At 48.1% G+C, this 20,206-nt stretch overlaps 1 protein-coding gene across 1 annotated transcript; it reads right to left on the bottom strand.

Annotated features, from left to right (window-relative positions):
- Positions 1 to 413: 413 nt before the first annotated feature.
- LOC136493409 (sugar transport protein MST1-like) lies at positions 414 to 18,696 on the bottom strand. Its single transcript, XM_066489492.1, has 4 exons — positions 18,478 to 18,696; positions 1,973 to 2,292; positions 1,212 to 1,847; positions 414 to 1,117 (listed from the first exon to the last, which is right to left on the bottom strand). The coding sequence occupies exons 1-4, from the start codon at positions 18,617 to 18,619 to the stop codon at positions 704 to 706; spliced, it is 1,512 nt and encodes a 503-aa protein (XP_066345589.1). The 5' UTR covers positions 18,620 to 18,696; the 3' UTR covers positions 414 to 703.
- Positions 18,697 to 20,206: the final 1,510 nt, after the last annotated feature.

The following is a 20,206-nucleotide window of genomic DNA, read 5'->3' as shown; positions in this document are numbered from 1 at the left end:
TTGTTGTAAAATTTAAAAAATTTAAATTTTTAGTGAATTTTTAATATGATGCAAAAACACGGGTGTTATATTATGTCCAAATGTTCGGGCGCTACTATCTCCCTATCACTTATCCATGACTAGAGAGTACTTAGGCATCAGTCCAAAGGCCTTAAGGTGGGTCCCACACTTCATAAGACCAAAGCTCTGTTATGTTTAAGGTCTATAGTAGCCACAAGATGGGTCCCACATCATCAAAATAAAAATAAAAGCCCACAAAGTTAGGCTCCGTTCGCTGGCCTGAAATTTGGCTAAAACTGACTGAAAAAATATTTTTTCACCTTTCTTGCCCTCGCTAACCGCTCGCACGAGTCCCCGATCGCCTTTCTCGATCGTTCAGATCCGATGAAACCCACACTGATTCACCCCGTCGATTTATGCAGGCGCACAAACTCCATTGATCTTTTACTAGCTCCCAGACAACATGTACATTGTACATAGTCTGTCACAGCTCACAAGCACAGTAGACATATTGCATACCATGATATCAGTAATAATTCGACTTCTTCACTGCCTGGTGATATGATCGATTCTGGTTACGTACTCCCTCCTTCCGAAAAAAAAACGTAATTCTAGTTTTTAAACATAGACGTGAATTGCGTTTTTTTTTTCTGGACGGAGTGTGTACGGTTCACCTGAACCTCCTGCCAGGCGTCCAAGCTAGCTAGACGACGAACTTTCTCCAGAACCAATGCCTTGCCCACACCGACCGCATGGTCTCCAGCGGCACGCCTTTCGTCTCCGGCAAGAACGCCGCGATGAAAACCGTCATGGCCAGCACCCATCCGGAGTAGAAGAGAAATATGGCGTACTTCATGGCGCAGAGCATGGAGATGAACACCTGCGTCTGCGTGAAGGAGAGGGTAAGCGCGACTGACAGGGTGATGGCCTGCCCCGCGGACCTGATCTCCACGGGGTAGATCTCGCTCGGCACCACCCATTTCAGCGGCCCCCACGACACGCTGAAGCTGAATGTGTACAGGCACACGAGCACCACGACGGCCACCGCGTAGTTCTTGGGCATCGTCACCGCCTGGTGCTTCCCGAGGTGGTCCGCCAGTACCCATGACACGGCCACCTTGGTCGATCATCCCATGGCAGCACGGTCCATGTTAGAGAACGCAAGCACATGACGACGAGGAGTGGCATACTGGCATGAACAACTTACATACCTGGAAAAGCAACATGGCGGTGCCGCCGGCGAGGAACAGGAACCTCCGGCCGCAGCGGTCGACGGCGAGAGTGGACAGCACGACGCCGCAGAGGCTGACGAGGCTGATTATGACGGCGCCGAAGATGGCCTTCTGGCTGTCGAACCCGACCGTCCGGAACAGCACCGGCGAGAAGACGGAGATGACGACCATGCCGGTGAGGTCGAAGAAGGCGGGAATGGCCACCATCATCACCAGGTAGTGCCGGTACCCCTTGCCGCGCAGCAGCCTCGTGAACGCGCCCTCCTCGTTCCGGCGCGCCTCCTCCACGGCGCGGACGATGTCCTTGAACTCGGCCTCCACGTCGGCGTCCGCGCCGCGGATGCGCTGGAGCGACGCGCGGGCACTGTCTGGTTCGCCGCGCAGCACGAGGCTGCTGGGCGTGTCTGAGACGAAGAGGGCGCCCGTGACGATGACGGTGGCTGGCACGGCCGCGAGGCCGAGGGAGACGCGCCAGCCCCAGCCGGGAATCCGGTTGGTGAAGTAGTTGGCGACGTTGGCGACAAGCGTGCCGGCGACGAGGAAGAAATGGTAGGCCGTGGTGAAGCCGCCGCGCCATCTCGTGGGTGATGTCTCGGCGAGATACAGCGGAGCCGCCTGAATGATGCATGGCAGAACTCGTACTCATGTTTGCAGCAAGGATTTTGTTTTTACCTTTTCTTTTCTTTTTTTTCATTTTCATTTTTTCTTTTTGTGATGTCAAGGAACTAGCAGTATCAGACCTGCGCGGTGAACCCAACACCGAAGCCGAGTAGGATCCGGCCAATGATGAGCATTGAAGTATTGACGGCCCCGGCGTTGATGAGGGAGCCGACGAGGAACATGACGCCGCCTTTCAGCATGACGGCCTTGCGGCCCACCCTCCTCGTCACGCTGCTCGCCACCAACGACGCCAGCATGCCGGCAATGTACATCGACGACGTGAATGCCGTCAGCAGCTGGTTGTCGTATTTGCAATAGGCGTCACGCTTTGCGCTCCTCATCCCCCGAAGCACTTCAGGGAAGAACTTCTTCAGGAACGAGTCCATTTGCGTCACACCGCCTGAGTATATAAAGATATATCATCACATTTCCTTTTGCATTCGTTCATCACACTGTGCGTACGTAAAATAATGGATCTCAAATTGGCTCTAGCTAGGATGGTGTCGGGTTCATAAATTCAGGGTCCCTCGAGGACCGATTTCTGCGCCAAGGCTCGGTCCAAGAGTCTAAAAACAACAGGGCAAAGGGGCGGTCCAGCAACCGACTGGAAGGCCAGGCCCAAGAAGAGCAACGCCCGCTCATCAGCAACTTCAGTCCACCTGTCCGACCGGAGCGCCCGATTCAGGCTCCAGCCGTCTCCGGACGGCCTCTCCGATCGGAATGCCTGTCCCGAGCCCTACTTCCGACTCCGACTCTGCGTCCCTTCGACCGGGGCTCGTAAGAACCTTGCTCACCGCTCTTCTCCGACCGGCGCACTCAAAGCCGACTGGAGCCATCCGACCGGGGACGCCAGTTCGGTTGGAACCAGATGACATGCGGAGAAAGGCAAGGCAAGACTCACAAGTCAAAACCACTGTATCAAGGACCATACCCTACACGGAACAGTACTCTGCAGCCACCCTGACATAAACAGTGTTGTAGGCGTCGACATCTCCCTCTACTGTATTGTAGGGGCCGCTAAAACTCCCATACGGTAAGGCCCCCCGCGTGTCTCTGAACATCGATAGCAGTATGGGCACCAGGATTTACCGTACCGGGTGAACATAGCGAGACTCCTCACATGCCTCTAGACATCAAACAGTATTTACAGGTACCAACGTCCACCGTCTCTGAAAAAGGCAGCACGACCTCCCATGTGCATCTGACATTCTACAGTGACAGCAACAGTGTTGTAGGCGCCTACCACTATCTTGTACCCGCCGGTGTGGGCAACAAGGCTCGGTAGGCGTGGGCAACAAGGCTCGGCAGCATACGTACCCTTACCCTCTCACTTGTAAAGCTGTCCCCTTCATCTATAAAAGGGGGTGCGCTTCCTCCAACAAGGGACAGACCGAACCGATCCAAGCTCAGTTCCTTGAGATTCATTAGTCTTATAGCTCACAACCACAGAACCGCCAGGTTCAGACCTCAAGCACACGCTTGAACACTTAGCTCATAGCAAAGTTTCTGTCACTCTCGGCCCTTCCGACCGAAGCTGACTGGACCTCTTGTACACCCCATCTTTCTCCCTCTCGTTTGTAACCCCACTGCAAACTTCGAGCATCTGGGCTTAGGAATAAAGTCACCGACCGACCCCGACTGGACGTAGGGCACGTTGCCTGAACCAGTATAAATCTTATGTCATTGAGTTCTAGGCCAGCTCCGACCACAATGTGCAGCAAAACTACAAATATTCACTAGTTGGTCACTTTCTGTACCGACAGTTGGCGCTGTTCGTGGGGAAGACGTTGTACGTTCAACACTTTTTGGTCATCGGATGGCCCACATTTCCGCCACCCTCGCCGTGACGGGCCCGAACGATACGATTCGCTTCGGCTTGCTGGAGTTTCCCGCACTCTCACCCGCTAGGATGCGGGTTCCACCCATCTTCAAGCCATCCCAGACCTTCCTCTTCGGAAGCCTAGAATTCGTCGCCAACCGACTCGGCGTACTCCACCTCCACGAGGAGACTCGCGACCCGACACCTGTCGGAGAGACGTCCTCCATCGACTCTGGGACGCGCGACTTCGACGGCGCGGCATCTGCGCTTCATTCTGAGCAAACTCTCTGCTCAAACCCCACTGTAAGTAATATGCGTACTACTATTCGCTCTTTACTTACTATCTCCCACCAATCACCCGGAGGGAATGTACCGCCCACGCCACAAACACCGTACAATCGGTTCCCCTACGGCCTCGCGTTCTCCGCGGACACATACGCTCGGGGGCTCCGAAGGATGCTGGTACCATCCCCCCTCATGTCCGAGTTCGTGGGACTGGCACGCTGCGTTCCTACCATTTCCCACAAACTCTCGGATGGTGAGGGCGAGAGCGACGGTTCCAGCATCGATGATGTGGCGCCCGGCCACCGTCCGTCCTGGGAGTGCGCTATGGCGGACGCTCCGAGACAGCCACCGGTGGTTGCGGAGTCTACGCAAACTCACACTCCTCTGGACCCACGTGCGGGGGCCCTCGCGTTTGTGCAAGCACACGCCGAGGAATTACGACAACGACAGCAGAACCAGCCGCCGCCTACGCCGGCGCCATCAGTATAGCACGTTGCGCCCCATGCGCATGGCCCGGCGAGCGGCACCCGGGGTCGCGCCCGTCAGGTCCTCGATTCGCCAGGGCTAGCCAGGCTAGCCAGAACATCATGAATGAGGGGAACGATCTCCCTCGATTCGCCCAGGCTAGCCAGAACATCGCGCGCTGCGGCAATGCTTCTGCGTGGCGTTCCTAAGCCCGCCGACCCATAGGAGCGGGCAGTCTACCGGAACCTTCGGGTTCTAGTAGAAGCCGCCACCGTCCAACAGGCGGAAAGCTCCGCATCGCGACTCTGACCCGCACCCTCTCTCCCCACCGGGGGGACAAGGACGCACCAAACGGATCGCTCCATTCGCTCGCCACCACAACCGTCAGCCCTGGCTCAGGGTGCGGCAGTCGTGCCATGGTCCAACCTGGCGCCTGCTCCACACCAACTACCGGTACACGAGCGGCCTGATCCACACCAGGATGCTCGCAGCATCATCGACAACCGACGTCGGGCTCGACGCGATAACAATGTCCACCGTACGGCAGCAGGCGACACGGACCCTGGCCAAACCATTGAGGGAACTGGTGAAACACGCCCTAGGCGCAGTCGCCAGCTAGACGGCCGTAGCCCTAGCCCTGAGGGCCCGAGGCCACGGGCCTTTAGCCGGCGTATCCGAAGAGCATCGTTCCCACAGCGTTTTCGGCCGCCCACCAACATCACCAAATACACTAGGGAGACCAACCCAGGCATTTGGCTCGAAGACTTCCGGCTCACCTGTCGAGCCGGAGGAGTGAATGATGACTATTTCATCATTCAATACCTTCCCATTTGTGTGGGGGGATATGTTCGGGCATGGCTTGAATTCCTTCCGCACGACAGCATCCGCAACTGGGCGGACCTCAAGAGGGTCTTTATTAGGAATTTCTAGGGGACGTACGTCCACCCGGGAAACTCCTGAGACCTCAAGAGCTGTCAACAGGAGCCCAACGAGTCCCTATGGGATTACATCTGTAGGTTCTCCCAGCAATGCAACTCCTTGCTCGATGTCATCGATGCAGACATCATCAGCGTGTTCCTCTCCGGGACGACCTGCAAGTCCCAGATCCACAAGCTTGGTTGCTTGAAACCTCGTACCACCCGCGACCTACTCGATGTCACCACCAACCATGCTTCTGGTGAGGAGGAGGTCGGAGCGGTCTTCGGTAGAGGCTGGCATGAGGCCAAAGCCAAGCGCACAGACCTGGACGAAGGCCCCTCCACGCAGAGGGGCAAAAAAACAAAAAAGATCAACGCCGATTAGACAGCTCTGTGCTGGTTGCCGCGACCGATCGCACGGCCAAGCAGCCCCAACAGGGACTACCTGACCACTTCAAAAAACTCATGGATGGTCTATGCACCAACCATGCCTACCCCATCAAGCACCTCTACAAGAAATGCAAGCTCCTCAAACGCTTCCTCCGATAGGCTGGTGGGCCAAAGGAGGGAGATGGCAAAGAGGCGGCAGCCAAGAAGGGGGGTGTGGTATGCAAGGACAGAGATGGCTTCCCCAAGCTCGACGAGTGCATCATGATCTTCGGTGGATCTGACATCGTCTGGTCTAAGCGCTAGCACAAGATCCGCTATCGAGAGGCATGCATACGCGCATTCATTTCATACATCCATACGCGCATTCATTCCATACGCCTGCGCCTCCTGGACGATTCGGGCCCTGAATTGCCCAGGGGCTCGGGAACTAGGCATCGCACGTGCAACGAAATGCTTCAGAATGCTCCGTGTTGCGTCATGAAGCGGCAGTTGCCTCATTCGACAAGAGCAACCAACAGAGCCAGGGGATAAAACCATAGATGAGCACCGTGCGGCCCTAGCCTGGTCCGGTAGACCGGGTCATCTCAACCTTCTCGTTCGATCCTGAACCTCTCGCTAGGCCCACAGAATCTCTATCGAGGAGAGGCCATTAGGCCACTCGGGTCGGTCTCCGAAATGACCTAGGCATCTGCCGGGTTGTAGGTAAAGGAGTAGTCGAATATCACAAGAGGGCTATGCTGACCCCGTCATGAACAACAGACCTGGATTCTGCTCGATCACACTCGTTAGCGAACTCACCGAGCTAGTCTTTGAGCCCAAGCGATCGGGACAAGCGATGAAACTCAGCCCCTCCGGTTTGTGAGGAACCGGATGGGGTAATGCACACAACTCACATCGACCCCCACGAAGGCCCGATAGGGCTTAGGGGCTCAAGACAAACGCCAAGGAGGCGACCTTGAACTCGCCAGATCCACGACTACGACTCGCCTGGTCTCACGGCGCGCACCGACGCCAGGATCCGTGAGCACTGCCTTGTCCGATCTTTAACTAACTAACTATGCTTTGTCTACACTCCAAAAAATCTAGGGACCATGACCCTGAACTCGCGTCGACAGGATCTATGACATCTGGCTACAGCTTGGGACCATGACTCTGAACTCGCATAACGGCTTCACTTTCGTCTACACTCCAAAAAATCCAGGGACCGCGACCCCAAACTCGCATCGACAGGATCTACGACATCTGGCTACGGCTTGGGACCGTGACTCCAAACTCACGTAATGGCTTCACTTTCTTCTACACTCCAAAAAATCTAGGGACCGCGACCCCAAACTCACGTCGATAGGATCTACGACATCCGGCTACGGCTTGGGACCGCGACTCCGAACTCGCATAACGGCTTCACTTTCGTCTACACTCCAAAAAACCCTAGGACCGTGACCCCAAACTCATGTCGATAGGATCTACGACATCTGGCTACGGTTTGGGACCACGACTCTGAATTCACGTAACGGCTTCACTTCCGACTGCGCTCCAAAAATCTAGGGACTACGACTCCAAACTAGCATGAAAACTAACTGAACTAACTACCTCGGCTGCCCAGGCTACGCTAAGGCCAAGGATCCATGACTCCGACCTGTCTGATCCCACTATGCGCACCGACACCAGGACCAGTGAGCTCTCTCGCGTCCAAACTAACTTCCTCGCCCAATCCATGGCGCACATCGACGCCAGGATCAGTAAGTTATGTTTCAATCCAATCTTCGTGCCTAAAAACGCCTCGACTGCACAACGACACCTTGGTTGACAAAATTCTGTCTCAGACTAAAAACACGCATACACGCCCGCTAAAACAACACCCCCAGATGGTTCTACCCGAACCACCCAAGGGCTCGGGGGCTACACCTGCAGGTGCGCTCGCGCACCTGTCGACAAGACAAAAATCCCCCGGACGATTCTACCCGAATCGCCCGGGGGCTCGGGGGCTCCTATCGGGTTCATAAACCTGGGGGCCCTCGGGGACCGGCTTCTACACCAAGGCTCGGCCCAAGAGTCTAAAAACAACAAGGCAAAGGGGCGGTCCAACAACCGACCGAAAGGCTAGGCCCAAGAAGAGCAACGCCCACTCATCAACAACTTTGGCCCACCTATCCGACTGGAGCGCTTGATTCAGGCTCCAGCCGTCTCCGGACGACCTCTCCGGTCAGAAGGCCTGCCCCGAGCCCTACTTATGACTCCAACCCCGCATCCCTCCGACTAGGGCTCGTAAGAACTCTGCTCACCTCTCTTCTCCGACCGGCGCACTCAGAGCCGACTAGAGCCATCCGATCGGGGACGCCCGTTCGGTAGAAACCAGAAGACGTGCGGAGAAAGGCAAGGCTCACAAGTCAAAACCACTGTACTATGGACCATACCCTGCACGGAACAGTACTCTGCAGCCAGCCTGACACAAACAGTATTGTAGGCGCCGACATCTCTCTCTATAGTATTGTAGGGGCCGCTAAAACTCCCATACGGTAAGGCCCCCCGCGTGTCTCTGAACATCGATAGCGGTATGGGCACCAGGATTTACCGTACCGGGTGAACATAGCGAGACTCCTCACATGTCTTTAGGCATCAAACAGTATTTGCAGGTACCGACATCCATAGTCTCTGAAAAAGGCAGCACGACCTGATGAGGACATCGCCACGCTGGACACACCGACGCCATGGTCTTCCCCAAGTTGCAATTCGTTTCCATCTCAGCGGCCACGTCGTCCTCGGATTCAGCAGACATGTCGTTACTGTTTCGGTCATAACTTCCTCATACGACATCGAAACGGGCCGTTCTTGGATGCGTTGGAAAGGGGACGACGATGCCGTCGTTTTGGATCTGGTCCCAGCTCTAGAAGGTCCGTGGATCATTCTGTGTGACCACGGCAAGGTGCTGCGTCACCTATTTGGGCCAACTTGGCCATGTATCGTGTCGGGCCTTAAGCCCAAGTTGTGGGCGCCCAACCCCTGGCCGTCCCCAACCCTAGGTCGAGTCTTAGACTATAAACATAGCCGCCGCCGCTGCTACACAATTGGGTTTTGTTTAGAGTTTAGTTTTCCCTCGAGAAACTGAATCGTTCATTGTAACTGTGGTGACAAATCCTTTTACAGTGATCCAGGGCCCCCGTTCTTGATCTCCTCCACTGTGTCGATTAGTCCTTTGGAACCGAGTTCTTGAACCCTCTATTCATATTCGCGTCATTCATATTTGCAATTTCATATTGCGTGTTTTACCTTCTTGCTTGTGCTCTTCGATTCGCTTGCAGGAAAAGCCTTCTTGGTGAGGTCAATCAAGTTGTGCTTGGTTGATAACCAACGGAGCAGTGGTGTAACGGTTGCAGGGTTCGAATCGTGTCTGATTTGAAGCCGGATCGCCAACGTCGAGATCTCCACAAATCGAACTTACCGGCTACCTCTCGGAAGATCGGGCCTGTACTCATCAATTGGTATCAGATATTTCAGGTTTACCGCGAGGTATAATCTCGTTTGCCTTAGATTCGTATTTGTTCATTACCTAGAGTCCACAAAAAGCCCAAAAATATTTCAATTTCCGCTGTCCTATCGCCCTTTGTGCCTTTGCAATTTCGTTTCAGATTCGTGTTGTTGAGTTTGTGTCCGTGGTCGAGTCTTGTTGCTGGTTTAGGATTGTGTTCGTGGTCGTAGTTCAATCGCTCGTTGCTGTGATTTTGTTTTCCGCCGCTATCCCATCCACCGTTCCCAAACAACAAGTCGAAGCCACCACATTACTCGACTTGCCCCGCTAGCCGCCTTGTGTAACTTCTCGCCGCCGCGCAAACCCTAGATAGGTTGCCAGCCGCTCTTATTTTGCCTGCATCGCAGCCCTCCTTACATCATCAGGCGAATACCTACTGCTGTGATCGGTGTTAGAGTTTAGGGACGCTTTGCCCTAACTGCCGCCGCCGTGTTGTGCCTCCCGGAAAACATACCTTGAGATACCTTCGGTAAAACAGGCATAACTTTTCGCTCGTTTATCAGAAAAATCTGAAATTTTGTGCAGCTTCTTGACACCATTTGGACCCGACCCAAACTCGGCTTCGCCCTGTTTGGTTTCATCAGAATTGCCAAAAAAATTCGGGAAAATAAAGAAAAAAAATTGTCAAAGTTTTTGCACGCTTTTCAGAGAACGTGCTGAATTTCTGTAGACCACATCCCACCTCAGTTGTAGGTGCCCATTTTTGTGGTTGCATCTTTTGTGATCCTTGTTCAGAGAAAAGTATAAAAAAAATAGTAAAAAAAAAAGTTTGTTTCCTACTAGTGCCTTTTGGGAAAATCCGGGAAAAATTCAGGAAAAAGGAGAAATCCGGGCTATTTGCTTGTTCTGTGAGTTCTTTCGATCGTCCTTTGTTTTCACCTTGTTGCGCTACGTCTCGACACGTCTTAGCCAGCAACTGTGATTTGTCCTTTGGATCCAGATTGAACAATCGCTACTCTACACTCGTTAATTGCTAATCCTTGCTGTCATATTGTGTGCCTACCCATAGCTCCACATATTCTTCTGTCAGCACAGGTTCATCTTGCAACTGTTACCCACGCTCAACAACAGATTGCTTCGCCACTTTGGTTTTGCTCCTGTTTGGCGTTGGTAAGAATACAGGTAAGACGGTGGTAAGCCGCTTGTGATTTTGTATTCCACTTTCACCACCACCACTTGTTTCCTTTTAGTTGATAGGGATAATACTTTGGTGTTGTCTTTTTCTATCTTCTAACCATGGCAGGAACTCCGACGGACTTCAATGAGTGCATGTCCAAGGGCGAGCTTGCAACGTTCATGACTGAACAACGCAATCTTATGACCGAGCTGACGCGCAACGTGAACAATCTGGTCACCCGCATTGAACAGCTTGAGCAACGCCCTCCACCTTATCGTGCTGATGATGAAGATGCTGGTGATGAAGATGCGTATGCTGACGGTGGTGCCCGTCGCCGCCTCAACTTCAATCGTCGCGGTATGGCAGGTAATAATCATGGTAATAATGATCCTTTTGCTAAAATTAAATTTAGTCTACCACCTTTTGCTGGTAATGTTGATCCAGAGGCATATTTAGATTGGGAGCTTGCTGTTCAACAAAAATTTGATTCTCATAATGTTCCTGCTGAGCATAGAGTTAGACTTGCTACTAGTGAGTTTACTAATTTTGCTTTGTTCTGGTGGAGTGATCTTTGCAATGCTAATAATGCTGCTGCTGTGCCTCAAACTTGGAATGTTTTAAAGCAACGTATGAAATCTCGTTTTGTTCCTCCTTATTACCAACGTGATTTACGTTTGAAACTACAAACTTTAAAACAAGGTGATAAAGGAGTAGAAGCATACTATCAAGAATTGATTATTGGTTTAGCACGTTGTGCTATAAATGAAGATGATGATGATGCTAGTGCTAGATTTTTTGGTGGTTTAAACCATGATATACAGAACATACTTGATTATAAAGAATGGCGCAATTTTTCCCAATTGTATCATCTTGCTATTAAGGCCGAACGAGAAGTACAGGGACGCAAACAACACCAGCCTTTCAGGTCTAACAATGGGAGGAATTTTCAGCAGCGTTCCGAGCCGGAGACGCCCAAGCTTCCTGTTGCACCACAGCCATCTACACCTCCATTTTCTTCCGGGGTAAGTAAATTGTCTAATGTGCAGTTTCCACAGCTGAAGAAAGGTGGCACTCCGGGTGCTTCTACTAGCTCCTCCTCGTCCAGCTCTAAAATCATTTGCCACCGATGCAAAGGTATGGGACATGTCATGAAGGAATGCCCCAGTCGTCGCGCTTTCATTGCTACCGAGGATGGATATGTAAGTGCTAGTGATGTTGAAGATGATTTAGCCCTTGCTGCTAACATTGATGCAGATCCCATCGAGGGCGATCATGACAAGGAGGCCATCACAATTGACTCTGTGGCTGCTGCCACGGACTACCCTAGCCTTCTTGTGCAGCGTGTGTTGAGTACACGTGTGGGTCATGAAGAAGAGATGAAGATCCAATGCCACAATTTGTTCCACATGTATCTCATTGTGCAGGGTTGTCGTGTTCTCACTATCATTGATAGCGGGAGTTGCAACAACTTGGTGAGTTCAGATTTGGTTGACAAGCTTGGCTTGACCACACGACAACATTCGTATCCATATAAACTTCAATGGTTCAATAATAGTGGTAAGACTAAGGTAACTAAATCAGCACGCATTAGCTTTTTCACAGGCTCTTATCATGATACTGCTGATTTTGATGTTGTCCCTATGCAAGCTTGTTCCATTTTGTTAGGTCGCCCATGGGAATTTGATAATGATGCCTTACACCATGGTAAAACTAATACATACACTATCATACATAAGGACAAGAAAATTACATTGCTGCCTTTGTCTCCTACGGATATTATTAAACATGCTAATGAGATCAAAAATAAACCTCCAACAGACATTGCTAAAAATAATGAGATTAAGTTAAAAGGAGGTGCTTTTCTTGCTACAACTCCTGCTACTGCTGAGTTATGTGATAATCCTGATGCACCATGTTATACTATGTTTTGTCAACCTTTTATGTCTGGATGCGTTGGAAAGGGGACGACGATGCCGTCGTTTTGGATCTGGTCCCAGCTCCAGAAGGTCCGTGGATCATTCTGTGTGACCACGGCAAGGTGCTGCGTCACCTATTTGGGCCAACTTGGCCATGTATCGTGTCGGGCCTTAAGCCCAAGTTGTGGGCGCCCAACCCCTGGCCGTCCCCAACCCTAGGTCGAGTCTTAGACTATAAACATAGCCGCCGCCGCTGCTACACAATTGGGTTTTGTTTAGAGTTTAGTTTTCCCTCGAGAAACTGAATTGTTCATTGTAACTGTGGTGACAAATCCTTTTACAGTGATCCAGGGCCCCCGTTCTTGATCTCCTCCACTGTGTCGATTAGTCCTTTGGAACCGAGTTCTTGAACCCTCTATTCATATTCGCGTCATTCATATTTGCAATTTCAGATTGCGTGTTTTACCTTCTTGCTTGTGCTCTTCGATTCGCTTGCAGGAAAAGCCTTCTTGGCGAGGTCAATCAAGTTGTGCTTGGTTGATAACCAATGGAGCAGTGGTGTAACGGTTGCAGGGTTCGAATCGTGTCTGATTTGAAGCCGGATCGCCAACGTCGAGATCTCCACAAATCGAACTTACCGGCTACCTCTCGGAAGATCGGGCCTGTACTCATCACGACCTCCCATGTGCATCTGATATTCTACAGTGATAGAAATAGTATTATAGGCGCCTACCACTATCTTGTACCCGCCGGTGTGGGCAACAAGGCTCGGTAGGCGTGGGCAACAAGGCTCGGCAACATACGTACCCTCACCCTCTCACTTGTAAAGCCGTCCTCTTCATCTATAAAAGGGGGTGCGCTCCCTCCAACAAGGGATAGACTGAACCGATCCAAGCTCAGTTCCTTGAGATTCATTAGTCCAATAGCTCACAACCACAGAACCGTCAGGTTCAGACCTCAAGCACACGCTTGAACACTTAGCTCATAACAAACTTCCTGTCACTCTTGGCCCTTCCGACCAGACCTCTTGTACACCTCATCTTTCTCCCTCTCGTTTGTAACCCCACTGTAGACTTCGAGCACCTGGACTCAGGAATAAAGTCACCGATCGACCCCGACTGGACGTAGGGCACGTTGCCTGAACCAGTATAAATTCTGTGTCATTGAGTGCTAGGTCACCTCCGATCACAACGTACAGCAAAACTATAAATATTCACTAGTTGGTCACTTTCTGTACCGACATATGGTGTGTGGATTGGATATGCAACCCTAAAAGAACATTAATGCTCACCCTTATTTTATACCCTGCGAAAATCACATGTGACAGTTGAAGAAGTTATGATTTATGAATAGTGTTCCATGCCATGTGTTTTAACTAAGCAGTAGCAGGAGATTTGTTGACCAAAGGAATGTTTTGGTAGCTATAATTAAAATAGCATTATTCTTTATTAAAAACCCCAAAAAAGTAGATTTAATTTTGTGCAAGTGAATGATCAGGGTGATTCCTTAGATGATGACCAAACAAATACTCCCTCCATCTCAAATTAAATAAGTTTCTATAGTGATTCCAAGTCAAAGTGTTTTAAGTTTGATAAAATTTGTAGAAAAGAGCACCAATATTTATATGACAATAAATTAGTATCACTAGATATATCCTGAAATATATTTTATGTATTTATTTTGTGCCATAAATGTTATTGCCTTTTCCTATAAAAATGGTCAAACTTAAAATAGTTTGATTTAGGGTAATTTTATAAATTGATTTATTTTCCAGCGGAGGGATTTGAGTACTTCACCAACATGTCCGAACTAGAAGAAATATTCTGTGGAAATGTAAGGTACATTTATGATTAACATTTTCCTATGGTTTCAATGTAAGGATGTGATTTTAACAAAAAAGAACTTGATGAAACACAACTCCCAGTGCATTAGTCGTCGTTGTTTTTAGCAACATAGTAACTACTCCGTCCCCCCAAAAAAATAACGATTAGGGTTCTATGCAAGTTAAACTTTTTTAAATTTAACTAGATTTATAAAAAAAAATATTAGCAATATTTGTATCTCTAAATAATTTTATTATAAAAATATATTCAATGATTAATCTAATAATATTCATTATGCGTCATAAATAATTTTTTATATATACTTAGTTAAAGTTAAAAATATTTTACTCTCAAAAAATAAGAATGACACTTTTTATGAGACGAGAAGACTACTTTGTTATTTGATTGATACCACCATGTAATGTTTGTTTGGAGAATTGATACTGATAGGCTTTGGTTTACATCATCCTTCAACACAAGTTGCCAGTGGCAAGCACATCGCAAAAATTTAGAGGGGGAGTGACTCCATGGGTTGCCGAACGGTAGGGCTCGAGCCCCCTGATGGCTTACACCCGTCCCTGCATATGGCACATTTATCTTGGAATTGGCTACATGCATGTTATAGACGCAACAAGAATTACCCATTTTTAAGTCGTTTTGACTTTTCTAGATGTATAGTTTTTATTACATATAGACATAATGTATATGTAGATGTGCATCAAAAGCTATGTATCTATTATCAGGGTGTTCGTTTGTTGATTTCAGTCAGGCCTTATCAGCCAGCCAACAGTGTTTTCCTCTCACTACAAACCAGCACAAGTCGGGCTTATCAGCCCAGAAACCAATCAGCGAACATGCTCTATATCTAGAAAAGTTAGAATGACTTACGCTTTAGAACGGAGAAAGTACATGAAGATGACAACCATGAAATGGACATGTATTATTATTGAACATGACAGCCTTGAAGATCTTGCCAAGTATGCGCGGATGTTTATTAATCAGATTTTTTTATGAAACACGATATAAACGCTTACATATATCCATGCACACTTATTTCTATTAGAGTATGCATACTTATTATCTCAATAGGCAGCTCTGAAATACTAGACCAACATATTTTAAAGTTGACGAAGTCACTACATGTCTCGCTGTCAAAGGGCATGTCACCAACAACTAAAAATAGTGTTGTTAAATTCTAGGATAAATTCAGAAAAAATACGAGCATCCACATCAAATCGAATAATTCTCGGGTAGACATATTGACCTGGTTCGCTGGTCTGAACTGAAAAGTTCAGCCGGCTGGTTCCCCTCCCATTGCACTGTTCATCAAACCAGCCAACAGTGTTTCTCTCTCACAACAATTCAGCTGGAATAGTATTTTTCAGCTAAGCTTCAGACCAGCGAACGGGGCCATTGTAACACAGAATCTGTCCAGTTGAGCTACGCACCGTTTACTATTATAGTGAGTTATGATGTTATTGTTTTAAGCTATGTTTGGCCTCAATAGATTATGTTTTGTGGTGGTACTCTTTTTTTAAAGCCTAAAACCGAGGGTTGCGTGAAGCTAGAATAATAAAATATTCTTTTGTACTATGTACTATCTGTAGCGACACACTACACTACAGAAGTTCTAAGCCCTTCTTTAGTTCCAATCCAACTTCCAAAAATTTGCTACAGTATCTGTCACATCGAATATTTGCGGCCCGTGCATGGAGCATTAAATATAGACGAAAAGAAAAACTAATTGCACAGTTTGGTGGGAAATTACGAGACGAACGTTTTGAGCCTAATTAGTCCATGTTTGAACACTATTTACCAAATAAAAATGAACGTGCTACAGTAGCCCCAAAATTCAAATTCCTATAACTAAACACAGCCTAAGTGGCTTACTATATGTTATGATTTTAGCACCCTTGCAAGTTGCACCCTTGCTTCAAGCACCACTACTCTTAGACGTTCATCGTGACACAAGAGTGGACTTCAGAGCTCCACGTTGGCAAGTCCAGCGATGTTTGATATAATTCGACTTGTATAGTTGTATGTGAAACCGAGTCATCCCTGAGCTTACGTGTACGTAACAACAGACTATTCTATCAAGAGTCTTTATAAGATTTACTCTCTAAATCATCATTTATATAGTTATTGAGTAAAAACTGTTTTCTATATCTTTGTACCATCCAATAATATCTTTTATTGGATCTCTAAATATAGACATCTGTTGTTCTATTTTTTCGCTAGCGAAAGATAGAAAACGATGATGGCTCTCTAGAATACGCACAAGATAATATTTCTATAAATTAATTAGAAAGGATAGAGTTGCTCTTAGATGTGCATATCCAGACCGAATCGCATCTCCTGAGTCAAGATGATGTAGGTTTATCAATATCTTAGTTAGCCGTTGAACTTAGAGACCCAAAATCAAAATTTAACGTGTTTTTTGGCTGGTTCCAAAGTAACGTAAACGTTAATGAAATTAGTTCAAACGTACATCCCGCCGGTATAGTAACATCGGCAGCTTATTATCATTTTACGTTTGCGTTACATTCCTCCGCACCTCGTAAGTGGGGAATACTGACCGGATAAACCCTGTCGTTTTCCCCAAGCAGCTGACTGCTTTTCGATCACCATACATCCTTGCTGTGTTGTGGTTTACTTGTACAGGAATGTCTAGTACTATGCGTCTTATAGTGAGGGTTGTCTGCTTGTTCCCCGTTCTTGCTGTATACGCACCGACCACTATTGGAAGACATCTTTTGGCCCTGTGCTACACTGATAATTGCGCTACACGAGAGGCCAACTACACCATGCATTGTGCCAAGGAGCCCAGGATACCCAGTAAAAGTGACCAGCAGATGTCAGCTTAGATGGCCGGACAGGTTTCATCCAAACCCTATAACAGTTCATGTTTCCACTCAACACATGTCCGGACTGGATTCTCATGCTTCACCTCTCTATGTCCTGCATGGAAATCATCTCCCTTTTTTTCACTAGAATAGAGGACTAGAGCCAGCAAGAGTTTTGTCATTTATGTAAACTACTCCATCAATCCGTGCCCTTCTACTCAACACATGTTCGTTTGGCTGTGGCTTGTCGTAAACGATCGTAAATTTCCAGCCGGAACAGTATTTTTCTCTCACACAAACCAGCCAGCAGTACTTCTTCACGAACCAGCAACGATACGAACCAGTCAACCGAACAGGCTAGACTTAGAAGTTTATTTTAATACTAATACCAACAACTAATTAGGAATACTTATCTTTGCGCTCTTTTTTTTTACCAATTTCTAACACAATACACCTACTCTGTCATCTCTATTATGATAAAGTTACAAGTTACTCTGTATGTGCTTTCCATCCATTCCATACCTTTCTATCTCTCTACACCTCTGTGTGTTTTTTATATATATGCATAAATTATCTTTAAGCATGTAACATTGCGAAGATTGGTGGTAAAGGGACCAATAATTCTAAACTTTAGGTGAAAAATAATATTTAAACTAATCACTTTGTACTACTGAGAATCTCAAAGACCATGGAGGTCAAAGCTACCTTTAGTCTGTACCAACCTTTCTCCATTGCTTGGGATACCAGTTGCGAAGTGTTTTGATACTATTCTCCTATTCTGATATAATGATACGGAACACTCTTGCGTATTTGAGAGAAGAAAAAAGATCTTAAAATTTACATCCAAATTTCATGATTTCCCCGTCGAGCTAGCGGAATCAATAGTAAACGTGCATATAATTGCGGAGCTCAATACATAAAACACATGGTCTAAACCACCAGTAAATTTAAGGAGAAAGTCTATATTCTGCAACTCCTACTAATGTTAACACACATCTGTATGATCAATCAAGCGACATGGTGTAGCTGTCTAGCAGCTCAATACAAAAAAAAGGGGGGGGGGGGGGGGGGGGGGGGGTGTCCAATTCCGTAACATGCATGGAAATATACCATGTCGTCGTGCAACAATTAACCACGAGTTTACTTGTTATTTGCTCTGTCTTCTTTGTTTGTTCTGTTTGCTTGTTATTTGCTCAGACTCTCTTTTAATAAAATCTTCTGTAGGGGCTTAGGCCCCTCCAGTTCCCTCGAAGAAACAATTAACCACGAGTCCAAGGAGATCAAGCAAAAGACCGCGCGTGTCTTACTATTAGTTTATTACTGGCTGGGATTGGCTGCCGGAGTGGCACAAGATGCAATCAGGAAGCAAACGAACCGAGAAAAAAAACGTGCGTTTGCTCGACGCATATGTTGAAGCATGCTGCTGCTTTATGGAGTATCATCTAACAGAAAACCAAGCCATCAGGAGCCAGCAGAGAGCGCACCTGAGACGCCAATGTCGTAGCCGAAGATGAGGCCGCAGGAGGCGGCCATGAGGCAGGTAACCACGACGGAGACCGTCACGCCTCCTCCGTAGTCGTGTCGCGCGTGGCCGCCCTCCGCCGCGGCGAACCCGCCTCCAGCCATCGGAGAGCAGGGAAAGCAACTTCTGCCAGGGGCTCCTTTCCGCCTCTTTGGTTGGGCCGGCGAGAGCTGAGCCAACAAGTTATGTTTTGCACCCTGTGGCCTGTGGGTGTGTGCCGTGGAGGCTTGTTATATATTATGGCGCCGTTCGGCGGTGCAAAAACCAGCCGGAAATCACTAAAAGTTATTGTTCATGCTCTCATAAATTTCTCTAGATTTCTCTAAATTTCTCCCAGCGAACCGGGCCTATGGCTGCGATGCAAGCCAACAACTAACACGCACGGCCGTACGGGGTTAACAATTCTCCAGCCATTTTTACGTTTCTCGATCGTGTGCTCGATGGATCGGGCGGGCGGGAGAGGCCGGGTCCGATCGAGCTTGCAGGTTTTGCGACGGTTTCGGCGCTTTGCTGCAGGATTCAGCGTTAGCTTGGGTTTGGGAGGGATGGGGGCTCGCTATCGCTACAGGGGGTGCTTCACCAGCTATATGGGCCCATGGATTTGACGGGGGAGGGATTAGCTAGAAGTCAACTAAGCGTGTATTTAGTTTCAGAAAGTTGAAATTTAGGGCTACTGTAGCACTTTCGTTTTTATTTAGCAATTAGTGTTCAATCATGGAGTAATTAGGCTCAAAACGTTCGTCTCGTAATTTCCCACCAAACTGTGCAATTAGTTTTTTTTCGTCTACATTTAATGCTCCATACACGGGCCGCGAATATTCAATGTGATAGGTACTGTAGCACTTTTTTAAAATTTAAGGTGAAACTAAACAAGACGCAAATGGGTGAATAACCAGCAGCAAAGGAGAGCAACGCGGAACACTCCATAGACCAAAATGTGTGTGTGTGTCTATATATATATATATGATTGGCTCGTTGCGCTGTTGCGTTTCCAGCAAGATAACTAGCTCGTTTCAATCAAAGCATAAATAGAGAAATGAGCTTAATTCTAAAAATCTATATCTATACGTAATATTAATGGGCAGAAATTTCTTTCTTTCATTTCTCGCTATATATCTTTCGTTCGTTTGTCCCTCGCTACATTTATGTCCCTCAATCCGTTGTCATTCACTCTCACTCATCCTTCTTGCTTTGACCTTGGAGTTGCAAAATTTTAGTTGGCGCCGCACTAATGTTATGGTTTGGTCACCCAAGTCTTCGCAGCATGCGTGAGGGTGGCACGCCTTCCACCTTTATCAAACTCACAGAAGTGTACACATTCACTACAGGAAACTGGCTCTTTGCCGACTGCAATTTTCTTTGCCAACTGTTTTTTTTCGACACTCGGCAAAGAGGTCCCTTTGCCAACTGGAATTTCCTGCAGTCGACAAAGCAGGATTTGCCGACTGCCTGGCTTTGCCGACTGCCAGGCAGTTGGCAAAGAATTGCAGTCGGCAAAGGCAGGCCATGGTTGACGCCATCCACACCGTCACCTTTGCCGACTGCCACTCCGTCAGCAGTCGGCAAAGGCGCAGGCTTTGCCAACTGCCATCCTCCCTGGCAGTCGGCAAAGAATTTTTATTTTTTTTTGATTTTCGATCCTAGTTTTTTGTGTTGCCTTGATACAGTAAGTACATGATATATTCCAAGTT

The sequence above is a fragment of the Miscanthus floridulus genome, chromosome 11 (assembly GCF_019320115.1).
Source record: "Miscanthus floridulus cultivar M001 chromosome 11, ASM1932011v1, whole genome shotgun sequence".
Taxonomy (NCBI): Eukaryota; Viridiplantae; Streptophyta; class Magnoliopsida; order Poales; family Poaceae; genus Miscanthus; species Miscanthus floridulus.
The sequence above is the reverse complement of the archived record's forward strand: the minus strand, read 5'-3'. Positions and strand labels throughout refer to the sequence as shown.